Source organism: Ostrinia furnacalis, unplaced genomic scaffold, assembly GCF_004193835.3.
Source record: "Ostrinia furnacalis isolate ACB-3 unplaced genomic scaffold, ASM419383v2 OfSCF3744, whole genome shotgun sequence".
Lineage (NCBI taxonomy): Eukaryota > Metazoa > Arthropoda > Insecta > Lepidoptera > Crambidae > Ostrinia > Ostrinia furnacalis.
In genome coordinates, this window is record NW_021133983.1 from 117,422 (window position 1) to 138,240 (window position 20,819).

Below are 20,819 nucleotides of genomic sequence, written 5' to 3' on the forward strand. Positions count from 1 at the left end.
AGGTATTATCAAAAGGGTGGTTTCATGCGAATTTGAAGAAAATATTTCACCCCCAAGGGTGGAAAATTGGGGATGAACTTTTTTATAATATACATTAAGAATATGGTCTCAATGTACTGCCTACCTTCAGTGGTAACATCAAGGTAATAATTAGTTAACTAAAAAGCAAGAAATAAGTTAAATTTTATAAAAAAAAAACCGACTCCAAAAAACCTACACTAAAAAGTAGAATAATAATTACTAATTACCTACTTATTTATTAGGACTAATTATTAATATTTATGTAGGTATACCATTCTACTTTTTAGTGTAGGTTTTTTGTACAAAAAAGTTTCAACTAGGTTAATTTAAATGTTTCTAAATAAAAGCTCTTAAAATCTTTTGGAAGTGTCTTAAAAAACTATTCCAAAAGGTATGAGATCCTCTAAGTCTCTACTAAACATGTACTAACATTTACTTACTATTAATAAAATAATATCTATTTATATCGATTGCAAAGTGACAAGTAATAAATGTTTATCTTTAACTAGCTAACCCGGCGAACTTCGTACCGCCTTAGCGTAGAGATTTTCTTAATATTTTTTTCCGTAAGAACCATCCTTGGACTTCCACAAACATTAAAAAAAAAGAATTATCGAAATCGGTTCAGCCGTTCACACGTGATGCCGTGACAACGCGAAACGGGTTTCATTTTTATATATATAGATGCTATTAATTACTGCTGTCGTCTGCTATATTGCGAAAGGGAAATGGCAATCAGAATTGCTGACGTCAGTCCCTTGACAGTCGGTGCACTTAGACCCGTTTATAAATTCAACGCACACTCAATACATCTTTTAAATCTTTCACGACTACTAATGCGCTACTTAAACGTAATTTAAAACACATCATTTCATAAAATCGTGCGATGTGCCGATATCAATTTTAAGAGGACGTGAGCAGAATTACGTGCTGTCTTCATTAAGCAAGTTATGTTACGGCACAAGACAAGAATAGTCTAAAAATAAGTCACATAGGACTTATTTTTAGAATTTACTACAACCTTGGGTTGGTGGGTCGTAAAATTATACAAGAATGATCAGCATGTGCTTAGCTATTTGCGCGATACATAGGCTAGTAGACTTAGGTCTGTCACTGATTGTAAAGAATGATTAATAAATCAATACCAAGCAATATCTCTATGCATCTCTCACAAATCAAAACACGTGTGGTTCTATGCAACATAAATATCGAATATTGCCATACGTCTTATTAGCTTTACATAACATCGTCATAACTTAAATCAGGCTTCGACGTCCGGCGTGTACAAGGAAGTCGGGCGGACCCTGCGCCCTCGGCAGGGCAAGTGCTCGTTAGGTTAGGTACAAAACTCCTTATCTCCACACACCTTGCTTACACACCGATTCCATCACACACTCCTGCAGATACTATCTCTCAACTTTCATTTATTAGATAGGAACGCCTTGACAGTAATTTAATAGCATTGACATTTATGAATCGAGTGGCAGCAGACTAATGGCGACAGGGCATGAAATACGTGTCTCGTCTATGCAGCTAGCCAGCCGTGCACCACCAGCGACCAGCCCAACCACTTTCGCGAAACTTGGACCGGCTTTTAGCAAAAATTTGATCAGTGAAAGTGATTCGCACACCGTGGCCCAGCCTGAAGGGAGCGCTCAATAAATTAATCGCTGCCTAAGTTCTTCGCTAGCCACGACCGCTCGAGTGAAAGCTCGTTACAAAGAAGTATCAGTCCATTACAAATACGTTCAATAATTGGCACTTAACCTGCCTCTGAGCAACTACGCTAATTGCGTCTCCTGTTACGTTGTATTAACTTGAAAATTGCATGCTATTAATACCAGAGCTAAGAATACCTGTTCATTTTCTGATTTGTGGGACCACCGGCAGACCTGAGCGATATCTCGGCAAGACGACATCGATTTATAAATTTGCTTGAAGCCGGCGGAGGCAATAAAGTCTCATAGCAATCCCGCAGCCGTATCTCACTGGATCGCGACGAGATATCCTGCTAAACGGTTATGATCGGCGTTTGCTTTGTTTGGAGCAGTCACTTAGAAAGCTTTCAGCTTTTATGTGCGTTAAGTGAAGCCAGCAAATAAGATGTAGTATAAATGGTTCACGAAGGGGCTTAGTCCAATTCAATGGCTGAGGCCTTCAAAGGTTTTTCCAAGTAACTGAAGCTCTATTATATACAGACTACGAGCTTACTTATTGAAACTTTGAAAAAGGACAACTCAGGTTTTGGCTAGTCTCGTTACGTAATGTATTTACATCGTAAGAATATTCGCATATCTAATAAGTAATTAATCGTCCGTGATTTATATTAGCTAATCTACTTACATAATACATTTCGCGATAAAGCCTGTCCATGCATATTATCACGAGACATACTCGATCCGGCTCAGCGTATACCGGAACATTATGTATTTATTACGTCGAGTTGCGTATGAGTAATTATGTATGAATAGTTGAATAACCACGGATTTAATTTAATTCAAAACTTTTTAATATTACTGAAATCTTTTGACGAAAGCTCGCAGGTTATCTTCATTTTTTATTGCATTACTGAATTCACACAGTAAAACGTTTCACTACACCTAAAGCAACGAAATTACGAAATTGCAACTCTACTTAACTTACTTTTCAATTTCAGTTCCTACACATAACAGTTAATACAGACTTTCATTAATTTGACTTAAAGCCATAGTCCTTTAGGAACCACTTGCAAAGCAAGTGATTTACTGAAACTCTTTTCAAACTGGTTTCAAACTCGTTCTTCGACTTAGTTTCGTCACTTTTTTGTTTCATCGTTGTTTTGGGAAGGTTTAACAATTTTTTTGCCATTTTCTTTTAAAATTCATGTAACTTGTAGTAGGTAGGTAACTGAAGAGAAAATCTCAGAAAAATAGGCTAACTTATTCCTCATTTTATTATAACGAACACGTTTGAAGTTGGAAGAGAAAAGTCACCTTTTTTTCTGGCACACATGGCTGCGACAGCCAGTCACTGTCGCAGATATGGAGTCAATTTGCAGTAATGCGGCGGCAGGTTCGAGTTACCTTTTTACACCCGGGTCGATGACTGCAGACTAAACACAGTGTCAACGCACGGCCACGAAATGATTCGCTTTTGTTCTTTGGCTTTTCATTAATTAGCATTCGGGTTGGCTGCATTTCGGGAACGCCATTGTTTGTTCAAGTGTGACAAAATTTACTCGTTACGTTTTGTAATAATGTAACCTATAATGTGTACTTAACACACCTTAACATACTGTCGCGATACGATATCTCCCCTTTGCGTAGACAAGCGGCAAAAACGATTTTTCATGTAACTCTTCGTAGACGTATGCGTATTTCCTATCTTGCAAAGTTGAACTTTTTTGGCCCATTTCGTCTCTTATCGCTACACTTCCTTGCAAATTGAATCCGCATTTTTATGTGAACACCTTATAAGAGCTCAACTGTAAAAGATATTCATATGTAATGATATTTTTTCGATGTGTGGCCATAATAAAAGCATTCAGAAGTCAGTAAAACATTTCCAACCCTCTGTAATAAACTCTTTAGTACCCCAGTCGGTGCTCTACAACAATACAAACAATACACATTCAAACCAAACAAAGATGTTTAAATCACAATGCACATTCAAGAGCCTGCCTTTCTATCTTTCACTAAGACAGTTGCGCTGATAGCAATCCAATATGTGACCTAGTTGCCTGGAAATTTAGCGTTCAAGATATATCTAGGTTTAGATAAATCTTGGTGGTCTGCGTCTAATGCTTGTTTGTCATAATAATGATTAAGTGCTGTTTGGGAGATTGATGTTTAGTGCTGTGAGTTATGGCGGTGGTTAGCTCGGTAGGGAGGTCGGCACATAGCTACGCTAGAGAGGCAGCCATCAATTGACCCAGTTGTAGGTAGGTTGTTAATTTAGGCTATTACTTACGCGAGACCCCGGAGAAAAGCCTATACAATTTACTGAAAGAGTCAAGCCGTTTGTAAACCCATTCTTACCTGGTTTTTATGTATGTTGCTTTACACTACTTAGAGGTAATAAAAATATGTATTATGAAAGCTGTTATAACCGTGAAAAGACGTCCTACATAACTTTAATGACACGTTGCTTTTTACAAACACGAGTTTTCGAGAAACTTATTTTCATGCTAGGTTGTAACACCTGTTCCATAAAAAAGAAGTCATTAACTTAGATACTTTGTAAACTGTAATCTTGTAAAAAGCCACTATGCGGGTCTTTAAAAAGTAGATTAAAAACGATTCATAATAATAAAGTACTTTGTTGTCTCCATCAATTATTCTCCGCAACTTATTGTTGGTTAACTTTACTGCGACTCTAATAATTTTTAGCTAGTGACATACTACTTAAAGCCAGTAGTCTAATAAGTGCGGTGCCTTTCAGAAAAGAAAATCATCTCACGTCGAGTTTTCCAAAACTCTACATTTTACATAACACTATTTTGAGCGCGCGCATTCAGCCATAGTGTAGCGAAACTTTATAAAGCTCCGTAGTGTGGCCGCAGCCTTATTCTGAAACTACAATACACAAAACTTGGTTTATATAGTTCCAACCATAAAATATGTACGTGTATGTAACTACTGTACTCGTAGCTAGGCACCAATTAACTGTCTGGTCTGGCAATGATTGATACGTAGCAGTATGATCATGATCATGTAACCTAATCTAATCAGTCGGATTTGAAATTTACATGTTGACAAAATATAAATTGATCGGTCTCATTACTGCGCACGCGGTGTTTATCTCCCATCCTTGAAAAAACATGAGACCTAATATGAATTTATTTGATTTTAATCAAGTCACGCTCAAAGCAAAGCCATTTAATTTTTATTTGTGTACATAAGTGAGAAAGGGATCATAAACGCAGACCCCAATTACCCGGACGCCGGCCATTTTCGGCAGGAATGTACCATTTAATTAAGCCTGGCCCATCTACCTTACTTTCATGAATAGTTTTACATATTAAGCGAATATAACTCAAAATGTAATCCTCATGGAAATTGGACCACAGACAGGACCAGAAATAATATTTATTAATTTGTAATTCAAAATTATTACCATCTACAAGCTTGGTATTACGTAATTTGTGTCACTTCGGTTTATTTATTATATTTTAAATTATATTCAAGTGTTTGATCAAAACACTCGCTAAGTCAATTAATTTGTCCCACGCGACAGCTTTTGAGTTTACTTTAATTTAAAATAAGGTGTTACAATAATGGGAGCATTTACAGTAGGTAAGTGATGTTCTCTTTGATTATGTATTACTGTTTACGAAGTCCTCTATTGCGTTGCTTGTAATAATTACCAATGGTACTTCAGATTATAATCCAATCCACGATAACATTTGCTTAGATGCCTACGACTACTATAATTCTAGAGGTATTTCTTATTATACCAAGATAATACAGACAGACACGTCTACTAGCTAATGCTTTGCATAACTAAGCGAATGCTCGGATGAAATTGCTAATTTAGTCCCAAATGCCTAAGCAGCATCCTGCGATGCCAGATATACCGATTTAGCCTTCAAAACGATCCGCGTCGAACGGTAGCACTTGACTTAGGAATGGCCCTCATACCGTCACGCTCATTCTAAGAAAATAGAGATACCAGAAAGCTCAAGAGAAATCAGAGCTTTATGACTTAAATTACAAGATCGAAAATCCGCTGCGGAGGACGTGAGATGTTAGAGGAACGCATGTGCACCAGTTATGTGCCATTATGGTGTTTCGCAGTAGAGCTTTAAGCTTTACGCCGTTAGGGCTATAATGAAGTGGCTTGCAGCTCCGACGGCGAGGGCAGTGTGTGTCGCCAGGGGCTACCGGGCTAGCCTTTGATTAGGTCGATGCAGCAAGTATTTGTGCTAGTTTAGCGGCGTGTCTTATCACTATTAGCTGGTTGAGTATATCTATCATCTCCTTAGAGTACTTATTGCCAGCGCCGTCTATCGGCATCAACTAGTCACGGATAACGCTAAGTTCTATTTATAGCAAACGATTTGAATCAAGATTTTCTTGTGAAAGCCTTGTCATAACACAATCCATGTTATGAAAAGCGCAATTATCTATGAAGTTATAAATATAATACGTATACGTCGAAGTCGCAAGAATTATAGTAACCCACTTCTCTATGTGTCTGCTCATAATATAATGTAAAGTGTTATTTTTAAGAACTTGATAGGATATGCAATTTTCATAAAATTATTATAAGTAATGAAAACTTGAACTAGGAACGAGTTAAGCTTTACATAAATTAGTATCAAATCATGTTAGATTGACGTTCACGATCGACAAGATGCTTCTCGACGCAATAATAATAATTAGCTTCGTTATACTATCTCCCAATAATCGATGTTGCCATAAGCCTTTATTAAAACTGCGCAAACTGAGACTTCGAAAGGTTAACACTTAACCAGAACACGTAAACGAGATGTCCTTTTTACTGCTCAAACCGGAATTGAATTCGTATGAAATTTTTGTGTTTTATTCTTATTGGTTTTGGACAGATCCTTATGCAATCCTAATTTAGAATTACCTGTATCATCTTACATTTAAACCTTTACATTATGGTCAGAAATATTCCAATATTTAATGTTTATTGTCTTGGTATAAAAAATACCAGGACTCTACCATGAAGTTTAAAAATAATCTTGTAGTATAATCATTTTATATTTCATACATCCTAAACCTATCTTATTAATTAGCTAGATTACTATAGGTAATTGCCTTTTCAAATTAAATTTTTATCTTATGTGTATGTTCCACCTATGAATGGACAGGGATGCTCTCAGATATGAATCTTGGAATTTTGAACAGATTTGATTTGATTCTTACCACTCTTACCAGTACGCTCTACCAAGACAGACTTTAACGAGCAAATGGGGGAGATTTTGAAAAATTCAGGGTCTTACAGGAAAACGAAATATGTATACAAAAAAAATCGTTTTCCTGTAAGATAAGACCTATACGAAAATATCCCCTGTATACTTTATCACTATTCTCCAGGCAAAAAATACGAATGAAACCGAAACCACATTGAAAACCTTTTGCGATGCAGTCTCTGAATCAGCATTTCGGTGGGTGCGTGGCACTGGTCGGCCTCCAATAAGGTGACCCTATACGGAACTACAAAATAGGCATTGCACACAACGTGTTTTCACAAGTTGTTACCCCACATGGTGTACATTTGTGTTATTACTATCAAATTAATGTGTCACTTACCATTGCTCTGTATTTTAAAAACAGACACAAGCAGTTAACTAAGTACTCGTAATACCAGACTTTAAAGTATTTTGGATTTTTTACATGATGGACGACGGCACCTGCGATTTTGCATTCTGATAAATTGATGGCGATTTCGGCAACAGCCAACTGCACTACTATACATTTTTGTTTCAAGATGCCAAGGTCTATCACAGCCGTAGTGCTTAAACAGTCTATTCAAATATGTGCATCATGTTCTTGAGGCTCTCTGAAGTCGTCTTTTCACGTCACATAATTATAAACAACTCGTCGAATCTTTAATTGCGTGACCCAATCAGCTTATTATCATCTAGCTAGTCTATCATCTAGAGCTAGACAGACTGAGTTAATCACGTAAAGAGCACGGCGAGAGAACACGGCCAGCGGGAGAGGGCTACGAGCGGCCTCGCGCCGCCATATATGGCGCTGGCCGCGACTCGCTTGCGCCAGCGCAGTGGCAGGTATTTTAGGCGCAAGCCCTAAATTGTTTACGTGCAACACGCATGCACTTGCTTAATTTAATCTTAAATGTCACGGATAATATGTTCCGCCCGCACGTTGCGTATTGTTTGTAATGCGACCGGTATGAGATTCAATTTGCTCTGACGACGGTTTGGACACCAATTTGTTAATGTTACTTACTGGATTTCGTAGCAAAAACGTGCATAATGGATGTTAGGAAAGCAACGAATTTGCTCTCCTAATTTTCATATTCATTAATTTCATACATAATTTTTTGTCTACGTTTAAGTGTAGGTACTCGTAGGTACATTACCGAAAGCTAGATCAGGATCCTAAGCTGCTCGTAATCGAATAAAAAAGCTTTAAAAATTTCATACCTAAGTGTGAATAAGTTCAGGTTTAGCAGCAGATTGTATTGAAACTTTCTTTAATTAATTTTAATTGCATTAATTATAACATGACAAGGACACGAGGATGTAGCATCTAGTAATTTAATTACTTGAATAAATTGCACGGAAATATTGGTCATCTGTTCGCCGCCGACCCAGTTGCCTGCTTCCACTACATGATAGCTTAATTACTCTACATGACGTTTAATTAGCCGGTTTTATTTTATTTGTGGCCATGGTTTTCCACAAAATATTGAAAAGGTCAACCGACACAATAAAAACACATTTAAAGCTACTGGATCGGATTAAGTAGTGTATTTATTTATAGTTGGATTAGATACAAAATCCATTATGCAAAACACTCTTAAGTTTAAATGGCAATCTAAAGTTTTGACGCAGAAAGAAATGTAAATGTGTATCGAATGAATATAAAGTACACTGAACGCCGCTATTAACTTATGATCGATAGCCCTTGCTCGCAGCTTGGAAATGACAGAGCTGCGCTGATCCCGGTCATTACGGAAAAACGTCGGACTACCGAGCATAATCCATTGGCGATTATACTAAAAAGAAGTTTTATTGACGCCAAAAATGCCGCCGATTTCCAAAGTAGGGTTGACAATCGATGCTCGGGGTCGGCGGGAGGACGAGCAGCTTATTATGTAGCCTAATAAGGACCTTGTGAGCATTCCCTGGCGAAAGCAAAGGACGCCGCCGAGGACGGTCGACAAGAAGCCGAAACTCGCCTGGTCCAGGTTATTTAAAGACCAGACATTTCTGCGAAACCACGCACGCGATGCGGCGTAGTAACCGTGATTGGGATGTGTCAGGTTCTTACAATTTCCAAAACTGGATGGACTCGTTCTTTTGTTCGCCCGAGGTCTGAGAGTTTTGGGATGCTTCAAATGTTTGTGACCGCGAATATTTTTGGGTCGCTACACAATAATAAGGGGTCTATCTATAGACGACCGATATTCCAAAAAGTTTACGTCCTATATCATCTAAATTGTGCTGTATCTTTTGTATACTTCTTTCTTTTTCTTTTCTTGTCTCTTGTGGTGTACACTAAAGTGTGTTCTATCTATTTATCATAATGTCGTCAGCAATCTAATACTGCTGCTATAAATATTTAAAATGAATATAGTGAACGCTGTGGAAATTTATTAAGCGTTCGATAACCAAAGCAGTCACAGTTATCGGTATCGGCTTATCGCAACACCGTCGATAAAGGTACTACAAAGTACCTACCCACGGCCCGATTCGCCAAGATAAGGGACAATGTGAGTGCAGGCGTTGCAATGAATACCTGCTCAAAAATATAGATGCAGCGGATAGGATTTAGTCAATGGCTACTTATACAAAGCTGTAAGCTTCTGCTGGTAGAATATGAATTTATTCTTCACTTAGCTAAGCTCTTAGCATGTTTTGTTTTGAAACTGGTTCTTCAGAAATATAAGTAAGTATTGTATCTCGATTCTGCACACATAATAAAAAAAATAAGTAGGTAAACATATACAGGGTGGCCCAGGAGAAAGTTCACTTTTGAAAATTCAAGAAAACGAAAACTGTATATTTTTATAGAACTTTAACTATTGCAATTTAAAGGAAATTTAATGTAATTTATTTTTAAATTTACCTTTATTGAATTACATCGCCCAGGAGATTTCCTTGACGCTTACAACATTCGATCAACACACATCAAAATTTTGAAATGCGTTCTGTAGAATTACCTCGAAACCTATTTTCAATTTTTTGCAGAATGCTCAGCTTCAGTTGCTGCATGGTTGTTGGATTATTAAAGTATACTCTATCCTTAAGGTATCACCACAAAAAATAATTTTTTGGAGTGAGATCAGGGCTTCCTGGTGGCCAGGAGATGTCACCCCTACCTGAAAAAATATTTTTGTGGGAACATGTCCTTTACCATGTAAATGCTCTCATTTGAAGTGTTATACATAGCCCCATCTTGATGAAACCAAGTGCTCCGATCATAGCCTTGCGAATCTTGCAGCTTTGAAATCAAAAAGCTTTTCAGCCTACCAGTATAGCGCTCTTAAAAATTAATCATCCTTTCAATGCAACAAACCAATTAAGCAGGGGTGAAATCTTTTTGCCTCTAATTAGTACTAATCTCATTCCAGCAGACTTCTTTTTGTGGAGTTACCTTATGAGCAATGTATACTCTAATAATCCAAAAACTCTGCAGCATTCATCCATCCTGAATCCATTTCGAGGTAACTCTAACGAAAGTTTTCCAAAATTTTGATGTATGTTGACCGAATGTTGTAAACGTCAAGGGAATCACATGTACGGTCAACAGCACGTCAACGTAAACACTGTGGTATCTTATGTACCTAGTTGCGATAGGGGCGACTTTGCAACGAAAATGTATAGCTTGATGTGCTGTTGACTGTACGATAAAATTTATAAAAGAAAGTAAATTTTAAAATAAATTGCACTAAATTTCCTTTAAATTGCAATAGTTAAAGTTCTACAAAAATGTACAGTTTTCGTTTCCTTGAATTTTCAAAAGTGAATTTTCTTCTGGGCCACCCTGTACAATTTTTTTCAGGAGAAAACTACAGTCTGAACTTCTGAACTAGATAGAGGTAGGTAGATACTAAGAATATTCGTTCCGTTTAGTTTACTCGTATCGTCCCCCGCTCTACATTCTCGCTTTTCAATGTCTTTAAAATAAGCTGTTTGTTTTAAGTTATTGACTTCTTCTATTCCATTTGACTAATTAGCCTAATCACAGTCACACGTAACTAATGGACTTAGTTTGAATCGGAATCATTCTGATTACAGGGTATCACGACCGCTGAATAATGTATTATGCGAACGGGTCCTTAATTGTAGTTTTATAAATAGTCTCGATCGTAATTAAGACTACTTTAACCTAATTTGTATAGTCGTATAAATGAAGCAAAGAAAATTGTTATCAAATAAAGTAGGTTATCAATGCTCTTGTCTATTCTCTTTAGCTATAAGCTGTCCTGACTCTATTAAGTTTTGGATGCTAGCTTTTGAAGTAATAATGGATCTATCTGAATTGAATTTAAAACCAATATACTCATGGTTTGCAAGGAAAATAATGCCGCTAATAGCTAAGCAAACAGCGTATGCTACTTAGAAGCATCGCTGAAACCGAATCCTTATTCGCTCGCACGCCTCAGAGCCTCCATCCATTATCGTAATGAGTTTAAGATGCAGACAATGTGCACGCGATAAGCACAGTATAGTCCACTTACTTCCACATATTGGCTATTTGCCGTGAAAGCTCTTAAATCTGTGTTCGCTTGACACGAGTGAACTGTCTATTGTGAACGCTCATGGATTTTCCTATGAAAACCAATACGAGCTACCTTATAAAGTTCCATTCGTACCTACTTTTAAAATTCATAAAAATAAAATTCATTTATTTTTGCAAATAGGCTTTAAAAAAGCGCTTTTACACGTCCCACGTTTTCATGCTTTGGTCTGTGTTGCACTTAGTGCTGGTGTAATAGTGACACAAGACAAAGCAGACAAAATTTTGGAACGAAAAATTATAGTCTTTACCCTGCCTGAAAGAGTTAATGAAGTTTTAAAAGTAGGTATGTCAATTTTCTACTGACCTCAAAAGCTGTCAAACTCTACAAGACAATTACACCGACTGGTTATGCTAGTTCTTACACGTTGATGTAAATAAAGGTATTATTATATTTTACTTGGTAATTCTAAATTAACCTTTTCACCGTTAGTTCATAAATAGCGAATTAAATCTCTACCTTGCTAAAGGAAACAGGTAGCTTTCGCTTTGCTAAGATAGACGTTAATCCGTTTAAACACGTTTTTAAACGGTGCCATAATTGGTCTAATATTAATATAATTAAAGTTAGGTAGTTATATCATTTCTATATTGTGGTAAGATAACAAAATTTATACATTACACAACTTTATTTTGTATCAAAAATATGAATCCACCTATCGAGTTACTCAATACTTTATTTATTTATTTATTTTATTGGGCTATCAACATGAGATACAGATTAAACACAATAAAAAAAATAAACAATTAAGCCAAAGGTATCTAGCTAACTGCTCCCACACAAACGATACAATGAGTTTATTGTAGAGTCAGTGAATATTTTATCCTGAAATAAAATAAAAATAGGGAATTGTTAACTAACATCCATAATTACCATTTAGTCATGTCAATTAAATGCCAATACCAAGAATTCGTATTCCTACCTAAGTTATTAACACATCCACTGCCTCCTTGAGTTGAGTCATTAAAAATTTCACACCCGCCATGGTCCTTCCTTTTCGCAGTCGATAGGTGAACGACCTCGTTACAAACATTAGCTGAATCAATACCTAACTAGGTGTAGGTGTAGGGACAGCGGAACGAAAGCTAATCGAGCGTTAGTAGGTCACATTAGTAGCCGGTGCGCCGAGGGATTGCGAACGGGAGAGGAAAAAACAAAAGGCAGGTAGAAGATTAAACACATATTACTGGTTTCTGTTTACAACTTTACCCCCATGAATTCTGCCTGTCATTTCTTTTCTTTTTTTTTTTTTTTTTTTAATTAACGCACGTCGCGCGATCATAAAAGCGTTATGTGTCTAACACTCTTTATTTCATGTTATTATTGAATTACGAGTAGGTATGTTATCTTCTGAAAACCTAAACCTTTGTGCATAAAAACTTTGTAATAGAGAAGAGTTGGTTTACTTTTTTAATATAGTGACTTTATTATTTTTAACACATACATGACTTTATGGCACAGTCGTTTAGTTATTCCAATCGTTAATAACTACCTAGTTTATTTTTAAATCACAAGCCTCAAAACACTAGTGACTAAAGGTTATCATTTATCACTAAATACTATACCAATTATGATTCAACAAAAACAATCTGTATTTAGGTATACCTACCCAATTTAATAAGAAAAAACATGTATCACTTTATGTATTTACGAGTATCTTGTGTACTTCCTGGTACCACATTTTAATTAATCTGATACATAACACCACCTAATATCAGCGTATTTAATTGAATATTAGCTATTTATTAGACAAAGCCACAAAATAGCCCCTTACCTACGAGATAAGGCACTTCGCAGAAGCCTCGCCTGTGACTCACCATGGAACTATGGCTTATTCACAACGCGATCTGAGGCTTGAGACCTGTTTGATGCTTAGTCAGCATTGGTACGCATCACTTTTGCAGCTTCAATTTTTTGCTTAGTCCACCAAGTGGCTTTCTTTATAATCTGAAATCACAATTTTGGCAATAATTCAGCTAAATATCATGCGAACATTAAAGATAAAAATATGTCTCTACCTCCAGCTAGTAGTCTAAAGTTTGACATATGTACTCGTAATTAACAAAAACAAAAATCTAATTAGAATCGGCGATTCATATTCGTATCTATTACTTATTACAATGTCGTTTGGAAAATTAAGTTCAGTAAATGTTAGTCCGAAATGTGAGACTCGTTTATAAATACTCGGCTTTGCTCAAACGTGTGCAAGAAACGCACTCACAGACGGACACTGAACCTCTATCTAGGTGAGGCGTCCTTATTTACACTGGATAACCGTAACGGCTTCTTTACGACTCATTTAGATAAAATACTAGCTTTAGCAATTTGGTATTTCGACTTCACGGTTTAGTGTGAACCAAATTGTCTCCAAAACTTCGAGATATCTGAATAATTATCATATTTTTTAAATATAGATGATATCCCTTTAAAAATAGGTATTTGTTTCTACCTTAACACTTATCTTATCCATCTATCTTTAGTGAATCAGATTATTGTTTTCAATGCACCAACTCAAAAACAAATGACGACTTCGTAGCACTTTCGTTCTTGATACTTGCTCGATAGCGAATTTCGTGCGTGACTTTGATGGCGTGGCGGAATAGCCTAATAAGTCAATGTGCCTTCGACCCGAACTGGAATAGGCGGCGAAAAATACCCCCAACCTTGCACTCCGATCGATAGAGCCTTGAACTTTCCGCCGTGTAACTGCCAACCGGGCCACCACCAAGCTCTACTCTACCACAGAATAAATACTAGTACTACGTACGTAACTCTACATAGATTTCCGTCTCTTACTACGAAATACGGGTACAGACTGCCTACAATGGAGCTGCCATTTAAAGCTTTGAATGAAAACACATAATAATAATTTAACTGGAATGTAGGTATGGCAAACTGTGTCTGTACTCTACATCTGCCTTGTCTAGACAGTATTATTATGCACATTAAATTGTCACGTTTTTCGTAGCCTAGTTTATAATATTTGCCATTTGTTTCAAGTTGTATAACCAAGAGGATTATTGTAGAGCATGAACTAGTTAATACTTTATTTGAAGTATTTGTGAAAGGATTGATAATACCTGCTTGTGATCTTACCACGAATCACTTCAGAGATATGAATCTGTAAGTGGATAGTGTCATATTAATATCAGTTATCTACCTACTTACAATTGCGGGGAATTATCATTATGTATTATAAAAATTCCTATTTATTGTTTACAGTAATTAGCTGTGTATTTAATTACCAAAAGGGAAATGCCTTTGCAATGCCTTAACTAGGTAACTAAGTAATAAGCACACATGTATTAGTGATAAGACCTATAATGTACACTTAGTATGCAAATAAACAATTTGAATTTGAAATAATATCTTAGTGTTAAAAAAGCGTACAAGCTTTTTATCATACAACATACAGATATAAGACAGCAGCGTTTCGCCTCGTTCATACGAGGGCTCATGTCCTATGTATTTTCAATGAAATGGGTATTGCCTGTGTAAGGAAAAAAAAGGAAATATTAAAGTCACCCTTCCATGGGTATATTTATTCAATCCCTGTGTAAACAATCGACCAAGCACCACAATGACCAAAATCGGGTGCGTCAGAAATCTTAATTATTTAAATGAATACGATTTGGGCATAGTCAAGTAGGGGGAGGGTGGGGACTCAAATTAGATTCAATACGCGACTTGCGAGTGAAAAATGAGAGAATAAATTTTACCATCTTTTGGACTGTTCGAACGGTACGTGAACGAAATTGAGAATTTCAATGCTAGCTACCGTTGTAGGTACTACGCGCTCTACATTTCTATAAAACGTGATATTAGAAACTAGAACACATTACAGGACTTGGTATTTTTGTTTTTGAAGTAGCATAATTTATTTTTATTAATATTATAAAAAAAAAATTAAGCAACCTGTTTATTTATTTAGTAGGCATCGATTTATTTACGAATCTAACTTAATGAATTTGAAATGTATTGCCATTATTTTTGGATAGAGGTTTTAATTGTATAATTAAATGTGTTTGGTAATAACTAGCTAACAAACTGTTAGGTACTTGCTCAATTAAGGTAATTACGAGTAAGTACGCAGTATAATACGGTAGTAATTTAAAACATTCTTAAAAACATTTTATGTTGTTACGTTAGGTATTTACTAAACATGGTAACTAGGTATGTAATTATAAGTTTTATATTAACAGGTTCCAAAAACAGATTGTCCAATATTTTATCGTTATCAAAAGATAACGACCGAGGACAGAGTCGATGACGCAGAAAATAAATAAAGTGACAAAAATAACAATTTCGCTTCAAGGTACAGGCTGTATCTTACTCATTCAATCATAGGACTCGATTACAGTCAGATAAGAGGAAAATGTAAGTCATAGCGAACGTATTACTTATTTCTTACCGTAGACTCTGCTACTAGTGCGTATTTTCTGAATTGAACTCTTGTTTATCAATCTCTATGGAATTAGATAGAAAGCCTATCCAATTTTCAGATAGCGATGAGTTCTTATCCGTCAGCTAAATTATTGATGTTAGCAGTCACGTAGCAGATCTACGACACCGGCTGGATGAGGCTGTAATTCCATTGGCCAATTATTTAATTTGCGAGAGGCACGTCTTTGGTGCTTGGTATCTACAATCACGCTTCGCCGGGAAAGCGACAGCGGGACTCACCTGCGTGGGGAGCACAGTCTCCCGGCCCAGGGGTATCGACATTTTGCTAGCGGCGCCGCCGGCCGCGCCCCGGCGCCCGCCCGCGCCGCACCATCCACCGACCCGCCACTACGGGCCGCGCGCCCGCCCGCCGCTGGCCGTCCCGTCGCTGCCACAAACAATACGAAAAACACTTTCCCCCGATCCCCGATCTCAATGCCCAAAATCAGCACCTCACAGTTCCGAATCCGACACACATCACGTTGCCATTCATCGATTTATTCAGACACCGCCGAAAAAATAACAATTCCAATCAGAATACGGCTGCGTAAGACGCGGCGATAGCGTGGAGACACGCGATTGACGCCCGCTTGGTAGGGCGCGAGTGTGCGACTGGCGCTCGCGGGCCGCGCGCATCGCTCGCCCCGCGCCTTCGCTCCCGGCTCCCTGCGCCTACGACCGGCACGCTTTGGCGGCGCACAGCCTCCGCATCTCCTCGCTCGGAGCCTCGTCCTGCTGATCACTCGACACGTGCGGCGGGCGTAGTGCGGTTATCGAGCGCGCGTACACATGCGCACTGCGCCGCACTACCGCCGTCGTGGCTCATTCATTTGTACCTCGCATAATACACACCTGAGCAAATATTATGGAAGCCGACGACAATAGCTCCGTTGTTTCGAACCGAACAATTACAGTTGCTCGAAGACGCAACAGCTCTACAAAGTTTAATGAATTTCCAGGAGAGCCTTACTTCCTGTATTTTAATCTACGGTCGTCTCTACCCCCTTGCAATTGTGGACTCAAGCACCATAATCGTAGATACGAATGAATATTACATGGTGTTGATATTGTAGAAAGTTTCAGTCCGTTTAGTTGGAAAAACCTGAAAGAAAATAGAAAATCCAGTTCAAGTTCTATCGAACGTAACATTTTCTCGATAAACACAGAAGCTGCCTGGCTGGAAACGGAGATAGTCACATGTTCAGCGCCTTACTAATATGTAGAGCAAGACTGAACATTCCGCACTTCTGTACTATCAGTCAAGCACAAGTTAACCACAATGTGTTGAGTAGATATCAAGCCGTTTCAAACTCTACCTACCTACTAACTTATACCTCTTTAGAATACAATTAAGGTTTTACAACTGAAAACCTCTAGATAACTTACTAAGATTTAATGTAGGTAGGTATCACACAATAGCGTGTTTCAGGAACAAACGTAAATCACCCTTTCGTTTCCATTCAAAACTTTCGGTCCAAACTTCGAAGTTCTAACAAAGGCGTTAATCACGTTTCTTAATGAATGAACACACCTTATTAACCTTATTTTCATGATTTAGCAAATCAGACGCCTACTGTACAGGAATCTGCATGCTGTGTGGGTGCCGATCGCGGTTACTGTGAGTAGCTTGCATCCGAATAGACGATTAGGCCATAAGTTTCATTCAATGATGATAAAGCTATTGCAGAATACTAAGCGACTACTTAACAACATCCTATAGGCTCTATTGTTACCTGTGGTGTCTACAGGTGATGACAATGAATTGACTACATAAAATATACTGAAAAATATTACATCTGATTTCAGATCTGAATTTGTTTTATCCAAAAAAAATATGTTGCCACGTAACTCAGTGTAACATACTCGTACATTATAGTAGGTGGTCTTCATAAAGAGTTACAATGTAGGTAGATGTAGAAGAGGCTTATGCCACTATTCCCCGTTGACAATCCCCGTTAACGGGGATTAGTGAACTTTTGTTCACTATACCCCGTTAACGCCAATTGGAGCTTATAATGGGGAATTAGAACTAAAAAGTTCATTGATCCCCGTTATATTAGGATTTTGCTTTTAACGTATAAAGCTCCAATTGTTAATTGGCGTTAACGGGGATTGTCAACGGGGAATAGTGGAATAAGCCGATGTAGAGTACTTAATTGATTGATTTTGATAATTTCATAAAAAGTCTCACCAGGTGGAATACGGGGAATACCAATTATTCCAGTTCTATCGTTCTTGTTAACAAAGTAGATTGCTATTAAATGAAATGTGATACGATTACTCATTTCAGTTGTGCCATATGGCTGTTGCTGTTCGTCATCTGTCTATTGTTTCCGACAACTCGCAAGCTTGCTAAATGCTGCTGGCATATTATGTAAGTGATGGACTTCTATTATTAGTTCATAGTCCCTAAGCTGGATTAATTCTGACAACATTTGAGAAGAAAAAGAATAACTAGGCAAGTAATTGGCGACCAACGTGTTGGACGATTCAATATAAAAAACTTGACTATTTTTACTATAAGGTAAATACTCACAAGTAGCAGTTTGAATCATGAACTGTAGTCCGTAACACGTAACAAGACGTGTCAATAATGATGGGATGGGAGACAGTGAATTTTTCAAACCAACAAATTCTTTGCCACGTTCGAGTACCTATCAATAAATACCTATTTCAAAATCTAACAGAATATAATTTCCAAAATAATCGCAATCCTTAAGAGACCTTTGGAACTTTTCAATATTTTAATGAAAGACATCTTCGTAACTGCTGATTTCTAGTGCGGTGATGAGTGTAAGTGAGAGTTAATAGGTAAGTAAAACACACTGTACCTACTTATTGTTACATTAAGAACTTAAAAAACAGTTAAACGCAAAAAGAGCCAATTTACGAGCGTGTATTGAATCTACATTACCAATTTCTTGAACGTGATCCAATTACTCTTATCTTCCCAGCACACGGCAGGGGTGCTCGCAATTTTTGACACCTATCTCGCCTAGCAGAAGGATACAGGGTGCGTGGGTGCGAGGCTGCTCGGTAGCTCGCCCACTTTTCCTTTCCTCACGTTCACCGTTCCAGATTACGTCATTCCACTAGATATATACCAACTATATACTACATAGAGTGGTCTGGGAGCCCTTTTCATTCACAGCATTCGTCGCGAAGGTGGGTGGCAGCCTTGCGTTCATTTTCGATACTAACCTAAAGCTGTTACTTACCTACCTTGGTCTGAATAATAAACAGACCTTTTCTACGAAGGTGGTGATAATATTATTATCACAGGCCGGACTGAGAACACAAAGGTTTTATCCGAATTACGCTGCTCTTAGATAAACAGGTATAAAGTCGACAAAGAGTGACGATGTTTCAGGGGTTTCATAATATCACACAACTAAGTAACTAACTATAAAGATTATCAAATAATATCTATCAGTAGTGTTTTGTTACACAGACAATACCCACATACGTATTATCGGAAGATCAGATTAATTAATCTATCCTACTTATCTTAAGCAGCTATTTTACAGTTTGACAACACTGGTAATCGAACACCATAATATTATCTACGGGTATCTGGACTATGAAGGTGAAAGAAATAAAATAATTATTGGAACCATGTCGCGTTAATTTAACCAAATAACCACTTTTTCTTGTTTTATCATGTATTCATGTAGGCTTATACGATGGAGGTCACAACTCTGGTGTCAGACACAAGCCGCAATTGGCGTCTGACATGGCCTAATTGGACCGAAGACGCTCTAATCTAAACACAATCAGGTTGATTAGACCTACATGCATATTAAAGTCCTTAAAAATGAAAACAATACATAAAGACTTTTGCAATGTGTGTGCCCCACTTGGGCTTTGAATCAAACCCAGGTCTTCCAGATCGAAAATCCAACTCTAAGTAAGCCAGATATTTATATTGCACTTGGTTGTACCTGCCTAAATACAATTTTAAATTACGGCTCAAAATACGCTGAAATGTACCTTCTTAATATTATCTTATTCCTGTTTTATTCCCGACATCTCGGAGGTATTGCGGAGTTGAGCAATGAATACAGATCAAAGCTGGCGTGTCAAAGCTCCAGAAATCAACGCGCCTAAATACATTTTTATTAGGCACGTCACAGCAAATGTTAATAAATATGTTATTGCCATTCCTTGATGAGAATATGATAGATGATGTAAGAGATCACGTAAGATTACATCTCTTCAGATCAGTAAGACTTATTGTAAGTAAAAAAAAAAGTTACAAGTAAGTAGGTAGGCTCTCTTTTTTATGTTCATCTTCTACGACTTTGACTAACTCGCCTGTTGTACCACTGTTTGTTATGTGTGCAATAAATACGATACGAATAACTAATAAGTAGGTATGTTATGACTTTAAATTACGATATGAGTATATCTCAATGTAAACCATTTACACTACATGCGACTCTACAAGTATTTGTTCGTCCTACCTTACACACAGGATACCGCCCCCAGGAAATATTAAAACCTATGTGTCTTTGCCAACGACTACTAAGATTAATGTAGGCCACAGAACGACTCTACAGGACATCCCATAAGGCTGTGTATACTCATTCCCGGTAAAAAATAGGCTCTATCTGTCAAGACTGTACCTGAAGGTAGAGCGTTAACTTACACAGCTAGGTTGGTAACGATACTTTATAATCTACTTAGTTATTTCAGACAAAAAATATTTCTATAAAATACCTATCGTTCGTTCGTTCGTTTCAGCCGAAAGACGTCCACTGCTGGACAAAGGCCTCCCCCAAGGATTTTCCACGAAGACCGATCCTGCCCTGCCCACGCTACGTTTTCCGTTATATGTACCTATAGATGGCTATATTTATCTTTATCTGGGTTAGTCCCAACGGCCCCGGTGGATCGGCCGTTGGGACTAACCC

General features: G+C 37.5%; 1 protein-coding gene across 2 annotated transcripts in view; it reads right to left on the reverse strand.

Annotated features, from left to right (window-relative positions):
* The window catches only part of p130CAS (Serine_rich_CAS and FAT-like_CAS_C domain-containing protein p130CAS), a 69,581-nt gene that overhangs the window by 48,229 nt on the left and 533 nt on the right, over positions 1-20,819 (reverse strand). Inside the window, exon 1 of one of the 2 annotated variants that reach the window (XM_028312005.1) lies at positions 16,147-16,571. The exons of the other annotated variant lie outside the window; for it this stretch is intronic. Within the exon in view, the coding sequence (XP_028167806.1) occupies positions 16,147-16,188 (42 nt within the window). The 5' untranslated portion in view covers positions 16,189-16,571. Of the gene's footprint in view, positions 1-16,146; positions 16,572-20,819 lie in introns of those variants that run through there. 2 annotated transcript variants of the gene reach the window in all.